The sequence below is a fragment of the Halichoerus grypus genome, chromosome 2, assembly GCF_964656455.1.
Source record: "Halichoerus grypus chromosome 2, mHalGry1.hap1.1, whole genome shotgun sequence".
NCBI lineage: Eukaryota > Metazoa > Chordata > Mammalia > Carnivora > Phocidae > Halichoerus > Halichoerus grypus.
Window position 1 is genome coordinate 159,528,915 of NC_135713.1, and position 17,866 is coordinate 159,546,780.

General features: G+C 44.3%; 1 protein-coding gene across 10 annotated transcripts in view; it reads right to left on the reverse strand.

The window, feature by feature from the left end:
* SPECC1 (sperm antigen with calponin homology and coiled-coil domains 1) overlaps positions 1-17,866 on the reverse strand; it is a 271,702-nt gene that overhangs the window by 74,704 nt on the left and 179,132 nt on the right. For 8 of the 10 annotated variants that reach the window (XM_078067987.1, XM_078067988.1, XM_078067990.1 and 5 more), the window contains 4 exons: positions 16,293-16,500; positions 13,005-13,078; positions 12,454-12,632; positions 14-159 (listed from right to left, as the gene is read on the reverse strand). In XM_078067987.1, coding sequence (XP_077924113.1) covers positions 14-159; positions 12,454-12,632; positions 13,005-13,078; positions 16,293-16,500 — 607 coding nt within the window. Of the gene's footprint in view, positions 1-13; positions 160-6,782; positions 8,216-12,453; positions 12,633-13,004; positions 13,079-16,292; positions 16,501-17,866 lie in introns of those variants that run through there. The other 2 variants (XR_013446037.1, XM_036084548.2) reach the window with 2 other exon arrangements.

The window sequence follows — 17,866 nt, forward strand, 5'->3', positions numbered from 1 at the left end:
AAAGATGAAATACCTGGCCGTCCCAAGTCGAATGACTTGATGAGGGACTTAACGGTGGTCGCAGATTCTGAAGGTGTTGGAGACGTTCTGTTCACGTAGACGCCATGCCACCGGCCGGGAGCCTCGACCTCGGGCGGCTCCGACTCTTCGTTCACAGGTCTGCGTGGTAAAGAGCACATCCAGTTGAAAAGGTGGAGGATGGTCCCATGGGGGGGAGGGGTGTGTGGCGCGGGGGAAGAGACACAGATGAAAACAGAACCAAGATGGAAAAACAAATCTGGAAGGAGGATCCCAAGTTTCAAATCCTGTTTTCTGTATCAGGTCTGCCTCTCCAGGAAATAACATAGGTCTTGCTCTCAATTTTTTTCACAGACGTTTCCTTGGGAATGGCCAGTAATAGTATTTTTAGAGGCAGAATGACTTGACATTAGCTCTAAACAAAAAGGATCTTAATTCGACTCTGTATATTATAAGAAAAAATAAATAAATACAAATGTTATTTATCATAAACGTGTAGCTATATTGTCCATGGTGGATACAATGGATTGGCTTCTCAGAGGGTATATTCCAACCCCCATTTGGGACACAGAGGTTGGGAAAATGTCATCTCAGGACTCCCCTGCACCTAGGAGCTCAGATTTAGATTCTACCCATCAGAAAGATGAGGACAAGACCTGGATCGGGACCCGAGTCAGGGGCAGGGAGGCAGGGCACAGGGCATTTCCTGTTGGTAACCGAGGGGGTAGCTTTCCAGCCAGGCAGCTGACGTCCTGATTTTGAGGCTCCCCCCCCACCCCCGATAGCCCAGTTCTGTGTTGTGGCTTTGGGAGTTGTTCCTGGAAACTCAGCCTAGAGTCTGCTTCTTCAGCGTTCCCAACAACCCCGCAAGCTGCTGAAGGCCTTTCTGCTTAAGCCAACCAGACAGTGATCCGCTATGTGCAACAGAATCCTGACTTGGACATAATTTGTCCTCAGAGAGGGAACCGTAACAGTCCCTTTAGTAAACCCTGCAATGCTGCGGGAGGTGAAACTTCTAGTCTCACCCAAACATTCTTGATAAGCTCTTCCTACGGATTCTAACTTCGAGCACAGACTCATGAGAGTCTTTTAAAGACTGATCATCTGATTCAGTCCTCTCATGCATGGCCTCCTCATCCGGGACACGTTAGCATGTCATTTAATCTCCCTGTGAACGAGCCAAGGCAAGATCTCCCAGTCTTCTGATTTCTGAGGCACTGCTCTTTTTATTATAGCAAACTGCCACCAGCTGTTTTGCAAGAAGATGACTAATTTATGAGAATGGCTCAAACAGAGTATTTCTGGAAGTGTATTTTAATAAGGTCAGTGGAAGTTTAAAATATTTATTTACTGATCTTTTGGGATCAGTTCTCATAAGCTTCGGTGGTTGGATTTACCTGTCCTTAGTTCTCGAAGCTTCCTTCTGTTGTTTTGTGATCAACGTGAACAGAAAACGTTTAAGTGAAGCAGAACTTAACCACACCTTTGTCTCCACAGCCTCTTCTTTGGAGTAAAAAAAAAAAAAAAAACAAAAAACCAAGACACTGATGACTTCTTTGAAAAAATATCAGGAATTTCAGAAAATTTTTTAATTGAATGAGTTGGTTTTTTTGTATTTTCCCCGGTGTGTTATGCAGTATAAAATCAGGTGTGGAAGATGCAGAAAGAGAATGAAATCAGGTTAGGTACAAGCAGGAAAAAAAAAAATCTCCAATTTCCGAACCGGCCATTCCAAGGAAGGTTGGAAACAAAGTGGGCCACTTTCTCACCAGCCCATTTAAAGGACCAGCTACCAAGGGCTTTGCAGAAACTCAGGGCACCCTTCAAAGGGAGATCTTGTCTAAAAATTCGTTTTTGTCTCATTCCTTGATAATTTAATGAAAGCAATTCTACATCTGCTCAAGCGTTTCCTTCAATTACCTAAGTTTCTCTGTGATTCCATATATTAAATGATAAACAGGAGTCCTTTGGACTCCGTAAGAACCCAGCAAGGTGATAAGAGCCAATTCCCAGTCCTCCTCCCTTCAGATACCCAAAGACCATATTTCAACGGATCAATCTGCTTGGCCAGAACAGGAAGTCAGTTTGAGAAAACTCTGCAAGTTGTTTAAGATCAGAGAAGCTGCTGAACTAAACACCCCCCATGTTGTAACAGGGACGTGCATGTGTGTGTGTGTGTGTGTGTGCAAGCATGTGTGGGGTGGGGCGGGTAAGGGGATTCACAAAACAAAGCCTGAATTGAACCACCATAGAAAGCAGTTATTAAGAACGCTATTGGTTTTATTTAGTACAGTACTTTCATCATAAATAGATTTGAAATTCCTTTACACCAGCCTGTCGTACGATTGCCTGGGATCAACCAGTAACAACTCTGGCAAGAAATGAAGTATTACATTTTCTCTGGTCCAGGGAAAAATAAGACCCTGTATTCTATAAAGGATACTAAGAAATGTTAAGCATACAGCCAGGTGTACGGCAGCAAACTCATTAAATAAAGGAAAACCTTCAAGGTACCACTACTGGTTAAGGATCTGTTCTAAGTTAGCTATTGCCTCCTGAAGACAGATGTTAGACTCGAAGGTCAATCTGTAAAACAAAAACCACACGTATATAGAGTCAAGGTGAGCCTCGAAAATCCCCTGAATCACTCAGAAGTACAGCGTCCATGGTTTTGAAGGTATAACTAACTGCACACAAACATACCAGCTTTCAACAAGCCTAGGGCGTTCGGTTTCCCTACAGCGTCGAACCAGACCCTCTTTCTTCTGGGGCATCTCAGACGACATATCCACCACGTGCTCGGGCGCCATGTTGAAAACACCCCAAGTAAGGCATGTTTCCATCTGCTCCCAGAATGTAAAGCCATGATAACAACGGATAATTTTCACACCAAAAAAAAAGATGTGTATAACTCCATAGTAAGTACCATGTGTCTTTAAAAAAACAAAGAAAATTATCTAATTTAATTTTCAAAAAAAAAAAAAAAACCACCTCTGTAAGTTATCATCCCTTATTTTAGATGGAAAATTTGACAAGGTCACTTGGAGGGTAAACAGTGAATCTGGGACGCAACTCCAGCTCTGTTTGACCACGGCTTTCTCAGATTTTCTGTGAGGCCTGGGTGTCCTGTGAGGCATTCCAGGCATATCTAAAAAAATAATACTGATGCTATTTCTTCTTAAAAACTTTTTTAACACATATTTTTAAAAATACTATCAGTATTTCATTGCTCTTATTTTTATGCAAAAATCTGCTCTTAGGAAGTAGCAACGCATATTTGAGAATGACGGGCAGTTGAAAGCAAGGACCACGTCCCACACTCACTGTTGGTCTACCTTATCTATCTTTTGTTATAAGTTAAACATATATATGCACGTGTGTCTGCAGTTACCTTTTATTTTAAAAATGTTATCGAATCTCTCTAATTCACTGGTCTCCTTGTTTGGTTACAGAACGGTCTTCAAACGGTGTGGGTTTTCCCCAGCACCTACTTCATCATACAGGATACCTGGAGGTGGTGTCTATTTTGATCCAAGGATATGTGAGCTCTTGTACATACTCAAAGTATTCAGAAGTTAACTACCTCTGGGAAATGTCACATTACAACTGCTACCTTCCCAACTGGCAGATCAGTATCCATAAAGAAGGTCAGTCATGTCGATCATGTGTTTGCAAGGGCTCTTTCTTGAAAAACTGAACAAAGCCCAGCTCCAGGCCCTTCCCGGTGATGGAGAGACTTCTCACCTAGAACTCCCCTCCACGCACCCTGCTTTCGGACCATAAGCCTAGCTACCTGAAGTTCTGTTCCTTGTACGTCCTGTCTCTGTGCCCTTGCTCACTGTATGCCCTTAACCTGGAATGCAATTTTCTCAAAATATTTCTTACTGTTATGCATGAAACAAATCTAAGAGAAGTCTGCAGCTCTCGAGTGAGAGAGAAATTAGTTAAGTATTCTGTCTCTCAGGTATCCGTGTTTTTCCGAACTTCGTTTTCGAATTTCATGTTCAAAATAAACATAAAACAAACAGGGTAAGACAGCAGTTGGAACACAAGCATCTTTGTCTCCAAATCCCAGCAGTAAGAGTCGTAAAAATTCGGCGTCAGCACTGGAAGCTACAGGAAGAGATCATCTACGTGGCTCAGACTTTGAGGAATTTCTGCTACATAGAGAATAAGTGGGGTGGGGGGTATGGAAAGTAAATACTAAGGCTTTATCCCCAATTCCCTTTCAAAGAAAATGAAGACGTGGGGAAACTCCAGTGAGGTCCCCTCTTTAGAGGGCCAGGGCTGGGAGGAGTGGGGGAAGCCCTGGGCATGCAGAGCATTCTTCCTGCAAGGGCTCAGTGACATTAAGATAGGACTGTCCGAGGAGGCCAGAGATGGTTTATCCCAGGTAAAAGGACAGTGGCAAAAAGGGGCGGATTAAGAAGAGCCACGGGACATCCCTAGAATAGACAATGGCCAAGCAAAACTAGGCCAGGATGCTGGATCCCACATTCCAGTTTCGCCAGGGAAGGAAATGGACACAGATGAATTTCACCCACTAGGAACCTATTCTTCCTCTGTATTCCATTTGAGCTTCTGTGTCTCTGATATGTAACATAAATTTACCTTAAAGAGCCTCCCTTCTGGTTTAAGATTTTAATAGCAGTCAGCGAAAGTGGGTACGGATCTAAGCAGAACCTATAGACGTGGATCCTGGGCAAATGTCAGGTCCTGACACATTCACCCATTTAAGCAAGAATAAGGGATGGACAATTATCGGTTCTGTCCCAAGACGTGCCCTGACCTATGAATATATTCCATCATATAAAATGAAGAGAACAGCTGCACTCAAGAGACAGTAGGCATTTATACATTTATGACAGGAAACAGAACTACACGCTTGATAGCATCTGCCTTGAGAATACAATAAAATTCAAGAACAGAGGAAAATATATGAAATATAAGAAAGAAATATATGAAATATAAGAAAGAAAATATATGAAAGGCCGAGTCTAGAAAGTGGTATCAGCAATCTAATAATCCCATTAAAATATTTTAAAGCAGAACCAGCTCAAGAGAAAAAGAAATGAGGGCATACTGGGAAAGTCTCTCTGAATATAGAGAAAATAAATAACATAAACACGGGATTTCGATTTGGTGGGCAGAGGATGGTTCTGATCATAAATGGTGCTGGCATGACTAGATGTCCATCTGGGAGAAGACCCATACCTCACATCAGACTAAACAAAGAAAGGCAAATCAAATATCTGACAGAGACAGAAATAGATAAAGAAACTGTGATAGCCTATCTTTCTGTAAGATGAGGGTAGGGGAAATCTTAAACAAAAACAAAAAACCCAGACACAGTAAAGGAAAATACTAACATACTGCGTAACAATACAAAAATTTCCATGAGAACGATGGTAAAGCCAAAAGACCCATAATATACTGGGATAAACACACATTCCTAATAAGATGCTGATTTATAAACGGATAAGAGAAAAACAATCAGCCCGTGAAAAAATAAGCAAAAGTGCTAAACGAGCAATTCTCAAAAGAGGAAAAGCAAATGGTTAACATATAAAAATTTCCCCGGGAAAATGCAAATTTAAAGTACTAATGAGATAGCATTTTTTGCTTACCATATCAGCAAAAATTAAGATTAATAGTATCTGCATCTGCTAAGGCTGTGTATAGACAGGTACTCTCATCAAGAATAAAATGTCACAAGTCTTAGGTAAATAATCTGGCAAATCTATTAAAATCAAAACTGCATATCCTCCAAGGTAGCAATCATACTTTTAGGAACCCATCCTATGAAAATAAAAACACAACTATAAGGCTATGTGAATAAGGGCTGCTCTTATGCCATTATTGGGAAAGAAAAAGAAAAACTAGAAAATACAACCTTGATGTTCACCACTATGACAATGTTTGAATATTCTAGGGCACATCCGTCCTCTGGGACACCATGCAGCTATTAAAGTGAGTTAAATTCGGGGCGCCTGAGGGGGCTCAGTCAGTTAAGCGTCTCTTGATCACAGCTCAGGTCTTGAGCTCAGGGTTGTGAATTCAGGCCCTGCACTGGGCTCCGCGCTGGGCATGGAGCCTACTTAAAATAAAATAAAATGATAAAAAGATAAAAAATAAAATGAGTTAAACTCGTAAATATCGACCTGGAAGGATGCCCATGATACACTGTTGATGTCTTTTATAAATCTTATAAAAAATATAAAAATGAACCCTATGTATTTGTATGAGTAGAGGGAGAGGTAAAGAAAAACAGACACACTGTGAACACTGATTACCTTACAGGGTGGTACTAGAGAGGGAAAAGATGAATATTTTTCACTATACACCACCATTTTGTTACCAGGATACCTAAATATGCATAACTCAGAAAAAATCCAATATATCAAATCACCAAGTGATCTATTTATTTTTACAGTTCAACAAGATAAGCCTGGACTTCAAATTCCATGTACTAGATTGTTTGGGAAACACTGGCATTCTGCTTCAACAATTTAGGCAAAATTAGTTATTTTTGCTCCTTGCCCTCTTGTTCCAATAATAAAATCATTTTTAAAATTACATTCATAATTAAAATCAGCCTGCTGTCTACAACTTGTATTGAAAGTCCAGCTTGCTTCTGGCTCAAATTCTAGTTATCGGACATGGCCTTCGAGTTCTGAAACCACCTGCGCTAGAAACCCGAGGACAAACGGACATGAGGGCCCTGCAAACACGTGACCAGTGATTACAAATCAGGCAACAGACTCTTCCGAATAATAACGTATTTATTTAGCACTTCATGAATGCTTAATGTATAAAAATATTCAACGGTACCCAGACTAAAGACAGCTCGGAATACGGGGTTGCCAAGTACAGCTGTGCATCTGAAGTTGAGGTGATTTTGTTTATATTGGAAAACACCTGGCAAGTGAATGTGGTATCATTCCAAAAAAATCTCAATCTGAGGTAAAGATCTCCCAGTAGATAAACTGGATGATGCCAGTGAGCATCTAAGCTATTTTCAAGGAGGAGGCGTCGACCTCTCTTCTGCCACCAGGCGAAATTTTTCTAGGGATTCTGGGCTCTCCAGCTGGATACGCCAAACTGTGCACCTGAGTGAAAGAGGCTTCCTGTTCCTCACGTCCTCCCACCAGACGGGGGCTCCTGGGGACATAGCAGAGACCCGCCCCCATCTGGATGGCACGGTGGCTCCTCGAGTGAGGATGGTGGCTGCTGAATTAGGTGCAGATCTTCACAAACCCTGTACTTCCCAAGTTTAACATCCCACTCTGAATTCTGGATCACTCTGAATCATCCACTTCTGGATCGAAAGTCTTTCAATTTCCGGGTTAAGTTTTATTCCTGAGGCATTTGTTGTAGTTGTTCCTTAATTTTTAGTCAGATTCCCAAGGGCACTGCCACCACGTGAATGGATTGGTTCAACTACATCCTGTTTGATCAGCCAAACATCGATCTGTGTTGAGCCCAACAGAGACTCTGGAAATCAAACCCCAACTGAGGGGTGGCTTGTTTCCGATGAGGTCATGAAGTCAGACCCCAGCCTGAAAGGGCTCATTCGGGACTTGATATAAAGGAAGCAGAACTTGCTAGCTTCTTCAGAATGAGACACGACACAGACGGCTTCCTATTTTGCCATAAGTAGTGTTAATTCCAAGATTATCAGACACCATGTTCAAGAGGAAGCACAGAAATAAACTCCAAAAAGTAAGACACAGGCATGGATCGTGTGCACCAGCGACCCATGCTCTGCATTTGTTCTGTCCTTTGCTCTCTCTGCACACCCTAGTTGCATATAAAAAAGCTTCACAACATGCTTGTACTCTGTTTTTTTTTTTTTCCAGAACAACTTCATCTTATGCTCCAAATAAAAGACTGCCGAATCTTCTGAGAAAAAGAGAGAAGGAAGGGAAAAAAAAAAAAAAAAAGAGGGAAGGATCATCTTTGATCGTGCAATGAGTTGATTCCAAAATGTAGAAAAAAGGTAAAGACACTTGATCGCCATGACTCTGTGTGAAACAGTGGCGGTTATAAGGAGACAATCTGGCTCTTTGTAAAGAGGTAATTTCTCCCCCACATTATTCCCCCTTTCATATAGCAATGGCTGTATTCTCCCATCATGGCAAGGGCTGGGCTGTCTTTCTTCCAGAAAATGCTCTGCTAGCTGACAGAGACCATGGAGCTGTGAAAACAGAAATGGAGGGGGGGAAAGGCTCATAAAGGAGTTACTTGAGGCAACATGATCTCAGGCTACAAACAGAAGATTTAACAGGTGCCACTGACCCAGAGGGAAGAGCTAGTATCTAGAATAGGACCAATGTGTTTTAAATCCTACTCCTCTAATTTTTTTTTTTTTTTTGGAAGTCAAAGGTCTTTGGACGGAGAAAACATGCCAAAGACTTCAGAACACCACTACTGGGCCCCTCTCCCTAGACCTCCTCCAACAGACAACGTGTCGGGGAAGTAGAGACGGCCAGGATGCACAAAATCGGGTGCCTCTGTAATTTACAGAGTGGCTCGAGCTTCCCTCTACTGTCCTACAGTCAAGGCCAAAAAAAACAACCCAGAAAAAAGGATTTCTTTCAGTATTGAGGCTTAGGAGTCCTAAAGGCCTCGGGGAAGCTCATGTCCACGCTTTGCAAAGCAACTCTGTGAAGATGGGGGCCGGGGGGCAGGGCAGCAGACCCAGCTCGTCGCGATTCCGGGCCATGTGTCCAATGCCGTCGACGCGGATGCCAGCTATGAAAGCGGAAGGCGTGGAAGGCTTGTGATGCCAACGTGTCAGGGGCCCCCGAGGCTCTGATTAGGAACTCCCCCCGAGGACTGGTCCCCTTCTGGCAGGGCTAGGGCGGCTGTACCAAAGTTATCTGCAACAAGAGAGCTGGGAAAGGTATCTCAGTGACCCCGAGCATCTACACCACCAGCTCCCACACTCGGCCTTTCAGTGACGGCTCTAGGACCCGCGGCTGTGACGCACAACAGTTGTAAGGACAAAGAGATGGCACAGGCAGGCAACTGACAGTAGGGCAGGATACATTGTACACACAGAGTTAGAGCCGATTCCAGAAGAGTCTGGCAGTGATGGGCCACCATGCTGCTCGCTTCAGAGGTGACGATGCAGGAACCAGTGGAAGAAGCTAGACACGTTCTGAATCTCAGACCTTCTGCTTAGAAGTCCCTACTGCTAATTAGGCACCGACGTTTAAGTGTTTTGTTAACCATCTCTTTTTTAAGATGTTTTCCGTGGATGTTTATTGGTGTCATAGGATGAACGGTAAAAATCGAGTAAGTCACCCTAAAAATAATGGCCTTTAGTGTTTCAGAGTGAGAGAAAAAAGGTATATGGTCTTTCCTGTTACTGTTCGAGAAGCCCATGTCATGCACTGCTGGTCAACAATGTCCTTCGTGTGGCCCCATCAAGTCACTGAGGGGAGCTGCGTGTGTGTGTTCTCTGTATCTGGAGGCCAGGCCCCAGGTCTCAACTTTTCAGGAAAAAGGCTTGATGTTTTAATTTCGATGGAAGTTTGAATTGCAATGGCTTGCTCTTAATGGCTCAAGGGTGGAAGAAGCCAAAGTTTAAAAAGTTATTCATTATCCTTTCATCCCTTAGTTTGTAAGTGTCCAGCAAAAACAGATCACTTCCAGGTACCTAAAAACTACATTGGCTTGTTCAAATTCCTGGAAGAAAAAGAGGAGGTCCACAGCCCAGCTAAAATGTAGAGATGCCACTGTGTCCAGCAGGTTCCAAGGACCGCATTGGACAGATGGTACGGTTGGCATGTGAGTTCCTCACTCCCCCATCGGAGAAAGGCCAGCTGACCAACTAGTCTCAGGGAACAGTGGAGCTTACAGGGATCTTCAATCACGACCCGCTCTCATCTCCTCGGAGGAAGGGAGCAGCTGGGTCTGGGAAGGAAATCTTGCCAGTTGGTGGCAAAGACTAGAGCCTCGTTTCCCCATCTACTCTTCACATCCGTTATTCTGACTCCAAAATAAAAATCCTTTTGAAGACATAGTAAGACTGAAGATTGCTAACGAGCTGGTTCTTAGAATTTTCTAAAATCCTACTTGCCTGACTATATCCCCTCAAATGCCTGTATATGCAAAGTGAGAATGCGAATCTGTTAATGCCATGTTAGGATCAAGGTGCTTTTCAAGTGCTCTTACCTTCTCTTGGTTGTACTTGGAGGACCTCATCAGAGAATTTTCTGCAAGTTCTTTGGCTGTGGCTGAACCAAAAATGCCTTTTGAGTTCTCATGAAATGACTGTCAAAGTCAAATCCAGTTTCAGTCGAGAACCCATTCGGCCAGGATGGAAACACTATATCGCTTCAGGACCTTTGAGGGTGTGGGTTGGTTTCAAGTCTTGCTCAGGGGGCAGGTTCAGGACGTGGCCGAGCCAGCAGCGAGTAACTTTCAGAGTCAACTCTTTAGAAGGGGCAGTCTGCAGAATCAGGGCGGACACTGGGTCTGGCTGCTGTCTGAAACCCTGCCCAACGCAATGACAGGCCCCAAACCCACTGACGCCTGTGGGGTTTCAATCATATGCCGTGTCCTGGGCTGGTGTCAGCCCTACAATTTTGAAATGTTTTGTGATAAGGGATTAAACTGCTGGATTTGGGTGGTAGGTTTGCAAATCACCAGAAATATCATAAGAGAAATGTACCGTGTTTGTAAAAAAAATAAGGTGACTCTATGTTTGACGATGTAGAATATCGTATATGGATCCTAATCGTCAAGATTCGTGCAGAGATTTCCTACGGTATCAGAGTTCGAGTTGTATGATCTGGCCTGTATCATAGAGTCCAGGTAAGAAATGCAGCAGCTTGTACAATAACTACATGAACTTGAGACTCGTCTTTTACCATTTATCTTTACAATAACACATGTACGAAGTGATGCAAGTTATGATCTGGTTCCTCTTCCAAAGACACACATCATAAAAGCAAGACAAGTGGACAAATTAAACAGAAGCACAAAAGCAAACGAGGCGACTCGTGATCCCTTCAACAGGGGACACTCTCAGGTCTAGTCTTGCGATTCCCCTTCCTCTAACTTAAAATTCACATGCTTTGGTGGCCAGAGGGTATAGGTGTGACTATAAAACAATGATCTTGATTTTCAAGAGTGAATCATGGAACTAGCTACACACATCTTAATCTGAATCCTTCTCTACAGCCTGTTTTTAAGCAGGCTCCATGCCCAGCGTGGAGCCCAACGTGGGGTTTGAACTCACTACCCTGAGATCAAGACATGAGCTGGGATCAAGAGTCAGACGCCTAACTGAGCCACCCAGGCGCCCCTACAGCCTGTTCCATATAAAACTCATAAATAAAGGAAGGAGGGACCAACTGAAGCGAGTTTGGTGAGAGAATCAACACAGAATTCTGAGAAGAAATCTACTTTTTCTAATGTCATGAAACTCACAATAATACATCAGACCCAGAGGCTCAGAATCTAGCCAATGAACAACCCTCTTGATCCTGGAAAACTTGTAAAGAGGGCCAACTGCACAAATCAGCATTCAGAACTTACTAAATCTGATTTTAAAATACTATGTTTCATATTTGAAAGACATCTGAAAATTCAAAATAATTTCCTAATATCCAAGAATCTCAAAGTTAGGGAGAATTATTCCGGACTAGCGACTGGGAACACTGCATTCCTTAAGGCCTGAAGTAGTGTTTGTCATCTTGTCTGTGAACCCTTTAAATTTCAAATAATAATGAACTTTGAGCTCACTTTAGCAATACCTTCCTCTGAAACCTCGCTGTTAGGAAGAGCTTTCTGGAACAACACACCGCGTGATTTCCCTCCCTTGGCACAGAAAAGGAAAGTCACGTGTCAGCCAGATGTATGTTTTCCATGCTCATCCTTTTTAATAAAGTGGGCTAGTTCAAGGGCTTTTGGAGGCAGCCCCCAGGTGTTGCCAAGGGAGAAGCATGTCCCTGGGCCATGAGGAGTGGGTCCTTTCTCTGGTGGCAAATCCCCCAGGAGTGAGTCCAGTCTTGCCCACGGCATGAGAGGGACCCACGCAAGGTGTTGCCGTGGCCCGTGGAAGTGTATGCTCCCCTGCACTAATAAGCACCAAGATGAAAGGAGCATCCTAGACGTACTTCTATTTTTTAAATGTAGGAGGACACTTGGCTAAAACTTTTGCACACAGGTGAGTAAAGAGTTTTCTCACTGCCTCAGGCCAGAGAAGGGCAGTGGCCCGGCCCTGAATGGACCATTCCTGGTCGTGTGGTGGTGGCAGCAGAGGTCGAGTGAGCTTAGGAGAGAAATAAAAGATTCTGCACAGAGAGACAGAGAAGCGCCACGTCTCTAGACGGCGAAGGCTCATGCATGGTGAGTAAGGGAGAAGCCAAGCAGGTGCGGGTGCCCGCAGACTCACAAACGCGGGGCTCTGTCGTGACCGACCTGCCGTGGCTCTGCATGTCCCCCAGCTCCTTCTGCAGCCTGGCGTTCTTCTCCTCTTCCTCCAGCAACCTCCTCTTCACGGTACGCAGCTCCTGCTGAGCCTCACACTTGATGTCGTTGGCCACCACCACCGCCGTCTGCAGGTCCGCCTGGAACCGCCTCCACTCCTCTGTCTCCTCCTGAAAATGCCAGAAGCCAGGCCGGCGTCAGAGGCCGGCCGGGGCCAGTGTGTGGGCAGGGGCCCCAGGGGCCCCACGTCAGGCAGCCCTTAGTGAGTCCTGCTTCAATGCCGTCCCACCACCGGGAAAAGGCCCGGCCCGGCTGGGAAGGACGCTCTCGTGCTGTCAGCGTTTATCCTGAAATTCAAAGACTGCTTTGATTTTGTTTCCTGCCAACACTACTCTGTGGTTCCAGGGCCCACGGGAAGGTACTGAGAAAGCAGGCTACAAGAGTTGACAGGGTCTTTTTCGAAGGGTTCCAAACCGAAGGCGGGGACGCGCTTAGTAGAACGGCAGAGAGGCTCCCTATCCCCTGCTGTAGCCAAATCTCACCTTTATCTGCTTAGTCAGAGTCTTCAGCTGCCTTTCCAGGTCTGACTTCTGTTCCTCCAGCTTGATCACGTTGCCTGGAAATAAACAAGTCAGACAGGAGTTGGAAAAGGCGCCAGACTCTTGGGAGAAAGTAAGCGAGGTAGCGAGGGAGCAGCTCCAGGTTTCAAATCCATCCCTTCTGCTATAAATTCCATCCTCAGCACCCTGAAACCTGGCAGCTAGAAACTGGAGGTTCTTCCAACACAGAAAATGGGATGGTTTGGGGAATAAGTGGTGTTGAGTTAGGTTATACTCTCAGATGGAACAGTCAGGCAGCACTATGGGGAGAGGTCTGAATAGCCACTCAGATTTATTAACACTCACTCCTGGCCCCCCTGGTGGTCGCATATTATGGTCCTGAATGTCCTTTATCGCTGTGAGGTAGAGGGCTTTTGTATAACAGAGAATATGACTGGTTATTACTATGGTGGCTTTTAGACCAGTTGCTAGAGTCGTGGTTTTTAATTGTAGTTAGACCAGAGAATCACCTGGGAAGCCTCTCAAAAGCACACCTGTTCAAAGCCCCAGACTGTGACCCACAGAGCAGGAACACCCATGCGAAGACGGGATCTTGGGTGGGTGCATTTTAACAGCTCCAAAGGTGACCTGACCGCTCTCTCTAATTAAGAATATCCTCAGTCCCCTTCTCTCTGTGCCTCTGATTCTTCCACGTTGCTACCAGAGTCATTTCAATTTAAATCTGATCACGTCCATTACCTAGTTAAAATTCTTCAATGGTTCTTCATGATTCGTTCCAGGGCAGTAGCTGTCTATTGAGGATATGAATCAGAATTATCAGAGAAGCTTCAAAGAGAATAAACGACACACGGTCGGGTCCCACCCCAACCATTCTAATCCAGCATGTGGGGCCTGAGAATCTGTGTTTGGGGTCAATGAGGCAGAATAAGAAATCACTCCTTCACTTCTTTTTACTTTTCTGTCCATTTCTCTCGAGGATCTTATAGGGAGGAGTGACTGGTCTCAGGCTGGATTTGTGTGTCCCTGGGCCTCCTAGTGAAAAGACATCTTAGTACTACCTTAACACCCTGGACAGAAGTTAAAAAGCTTCTCAAAAGACAGCCAGTCTACGTTATTTTCAATCTTGGATTATGTTAGGATACAACCATAGGGAATGGTGTGACATCTGCTCTGGACATTAATTATAAGCTAGTTTTCTTGGTGGGGTTGTGCTTGACTTTTAAGGATTTGGGGACAACACAACCAAATTCTCATGAGCAATATATCACAGAGACAAAGCAAAACTGGACTTCTCTTCTTTGACTTTATACGCTCTTCAAGTATCGTGCTGCTTGGAAATATACACTGTCAATGGTGGTGGGTTTTAGTTATCTTCTCAAGCATAATTACTGAGAACTGTCTAAATGATGCTGACACTGAATGCTGATGTTCTGTAATTCTGTTGTGTATCGCATCCAGTGAAGGATGGAACTCTGGTGCTAACCAAGCAATCAAGGTGTAGAATACACAGTCAACTCTCATGATTTGTGGCAGTTACATAAAGTCGCCATGCACGCCGAATTCGCAAATACTGAACTTTGCTCCTACGGGAAATACAAGGTTCGGTTCCTGCAAGCCTCTGATCACAACATTTTTATCAAAGGAGACACTACTTGTGTTATACAGGTTCGTTTGCCCGTGTCCTTGTAAAAAAAAAAAAAAACAAGCCCGTCCCATCAGTGCTGGAAACCTGCTTACCCACATAACCCGTTTCCTGCGTAACACTCAGTAGGTATTTTAAAAATTCTTCAGCAGCCTCCTGATCGACAGAACCTGCCTCGCCTGCAAGTTTTTACCTTTTCTCACGCTGTGAGGCCTTCCAAGCCTCAAGAGCCAGCCAGCACCGGCTCAGAAGGGTCTAACGCTTTTCTGACCCTGGGAAACATGACTGTAAAATTCTCTGGTTTTTAGTTGCACAATAATGTAGTCTGCTATTTTTTTTTTTTTTTTAGCCAGACATCATCTTGTGAATCCGCAAATATAGCTGCTTTTCAATCTTTTCCACATCTGCGTCACATGCCACAGATTTTACTTCAGCATTTTCCAGAGTGGTGAATTTCTATCTTCCTTTCTCTGGAAGTTTTTGTTAACATTGAACTCACAGCCAACAGCACTGAAACTCGTGCTTGAACAAAGCTCGTCTAACACTTATTTTCTCCATTAGGCACATCCCGGCTTTCCAGCCGTAGGGACCCCAGACGGCATTTCAGGACTTCATTTAGGGGCCACTCTATACAGTGAAATAGCCAAAAAAAAAAAAAAAAAGCACAAAAATATTAAAAACATGGCACCAAATAACCACGAGAAAGATACTTGTTTGCAGTATGACAGCTGAAACAAGAAGAAGGCAAAGGGTCACCTTGTTCAAGCTGAGCTGGGAATGCACTTGGGGAGACTAAAATTTTTTGCCGCGCTCTCTGTGCACGTCTGCAAATGATGTGAGAAGTGCCGTGTTGATTTTGGGGTTACAAATAAATTCTGGCAAGCAGGTGAATTCCCAGATATGGCTTCCACAAATAATGAGGATGGGCTGAACAAGTCGGGGAACTTTTCAGGCAACCAACTACGCTATTTTTAGCAATGGTGAGTGTCACCGAAAGCTCTGTGCATTAATTCCTTTGTGACAAAAGCAAAACACATTAGATGTGATAATTTGATAAAGCTTATTTGGACAAAGCAGGCAACGTTTAACTAATCCCTTTTAATGTCTTTCCCTATTCAAAGCAAACAATGAGTTCATAAAGAAGCCAAATATTGGAGCCTCTTTGGTGATGAAGTGGCCGATCTCTAGAAGTTACTTGATATCCTGGCTTAATGGGACACACGCTAGAACTGTTTTCTCCCTAGCCCATTGTTCAAATCCATCTGACCATCTGTCACCCGTCTTCCTACCCGTCAGATCCAAAAGACAATGCTCTGTCAATACCCAGTGAGCGTGGGCAGTGGTGTGGCTCATGCACAGTAGACCTAACACTCCAAAATGTGTTTGCTCTTTTTCACAATCACCCCGTGCTGCTGACTCGCGTTCAACAATCTTTCCTTCCACACTACCCACTTTTCCAGTTAAAGAGGTTAATCATTCTGCCTTTCTTGACTGCCATTGTTCCTACAAGACTGCCGAATACGAGGAAGGAAGACTTTTCACAACCATTCTCACAGACCCTCCCAGGCATTCGGTTCACATCGTGCTCACTCCTGATCCACGTCTGACTAGGGCTCGAGTTCACTTACTCTCTAGCTCACTAATGAGCTGGTTGTTATGTAACTTGACAGCCCGATGCTGTTCCACCTGATCTTCCAATTCAAATATGGTTTCCTTCATGTCTTTAATCTCCGCATCACTCTCGGACGCTTTCTCTTGCAGTTTCAGGCTGGTTCGGCTCAGTTGTTCTGCTTGATGATCACATATCTCCTTCAAGTAAGAATAATCCTTTTCCACCTAAAATGAAAGGAAGGGTGCCTGGTCAGTTTACCAGGAAAGAGTTCCTCACCTATCAGCATCAGGCTCATCCATGCAACGGTGGAGGAAGCTCTTGGCATGTGCTATACCCTGGTATCATTTCTGTATTCTTAGCCTCGGAAATAGCCAAGGCTATAAATATACAGAGAAACGTGATTGTCTGCAAACGGCCAAATATGGTGGAGCCTGTGTCCCTCCCTACAGGCATGAAGGAAGCTGCAGGTAGTCAGGTGCCCTGCGGTCCTGTGACTGGGTGCAAGAGCGCTTCCCTGGGAGGCTCTGGTACTGCACCCGGAGCGCGGCCCGGATGCGGGCGAGGCTCCCCTCCGCACATCTGCTATGGAGCAGCGCCCTCTGCTGGGCAATCCAGGAACAATGCCCCCGAGACCCGACCGATCCCCTGCAAACGCCAAATGTCTTTAGCCATAAGGTACTAGCGGGTATGGTGTTTCTTTAGAGAAATGCGACATTCATGTGACGGAGAACACCAGCTGAAGGCACAGAACTGAAACATGGGCATGCAGCAGACACAGAGAAGCGGCACAGGACAAGCACTCATTTCACCTTTTCAATTCTGAATCATTAAACATTTTAAATACACAGAAGAGCACCCAGAGTGACAAGATAATAACCATGTGCCCAAACGGACTTCAAGGTGATGAAATTTTGCCACATTTGCTAAATATTTTTACTTTAACAGGATTTAGTAAAGTCCCAACCTTCTCTCCCGCCCCAGAGAATAATTCGCATTATCCGAAAAGTGGTGTGGTTGTTGCTTGAATGGTTTTTCACTTTTACTGCATATGAATGTGCCCGAGATAATACACAGTATTGTTGTGTTTAAAAATTTATTTTATCTTTTGTTTTATTTTTAAGTAATTTAATCTCTGCACCCAACGTGGGCTCGAACTCACAATCCTGAGGTCAAGAGTCACATGCTCCACTGACTGAGCCAGCCAAGCGCCCCATTTTAAAATTTTTATACAAATCATATTATACTATAATTATGCTTTTGCAGTATACTGTCGCACTGTATTACATTATATGGTAAGATGCTTTTGTCCTGTACTATACTATACTTCTTATGCTTTTGTAAAACTTTTTTTAAGATTTTATTTATTTGAGAGAGAGAATGAGATAGAGAGAGAGCATGAGAGGGGGGAGGGTCAGAGGGAGAAGCAGACTCCCTGCCGAGCAGGGAGCCCGATGCGGGACTTGATCCCGGGACTCCAGGATCATGACCTGAGCCGAAGGCAGTCGCTTAACCAACTGAGCCACCCAGGCGCCCCTGTAAAACTTGTTTTTAACCGTGTTTTTGAGATGTAGCCACACTGATATCCACGAT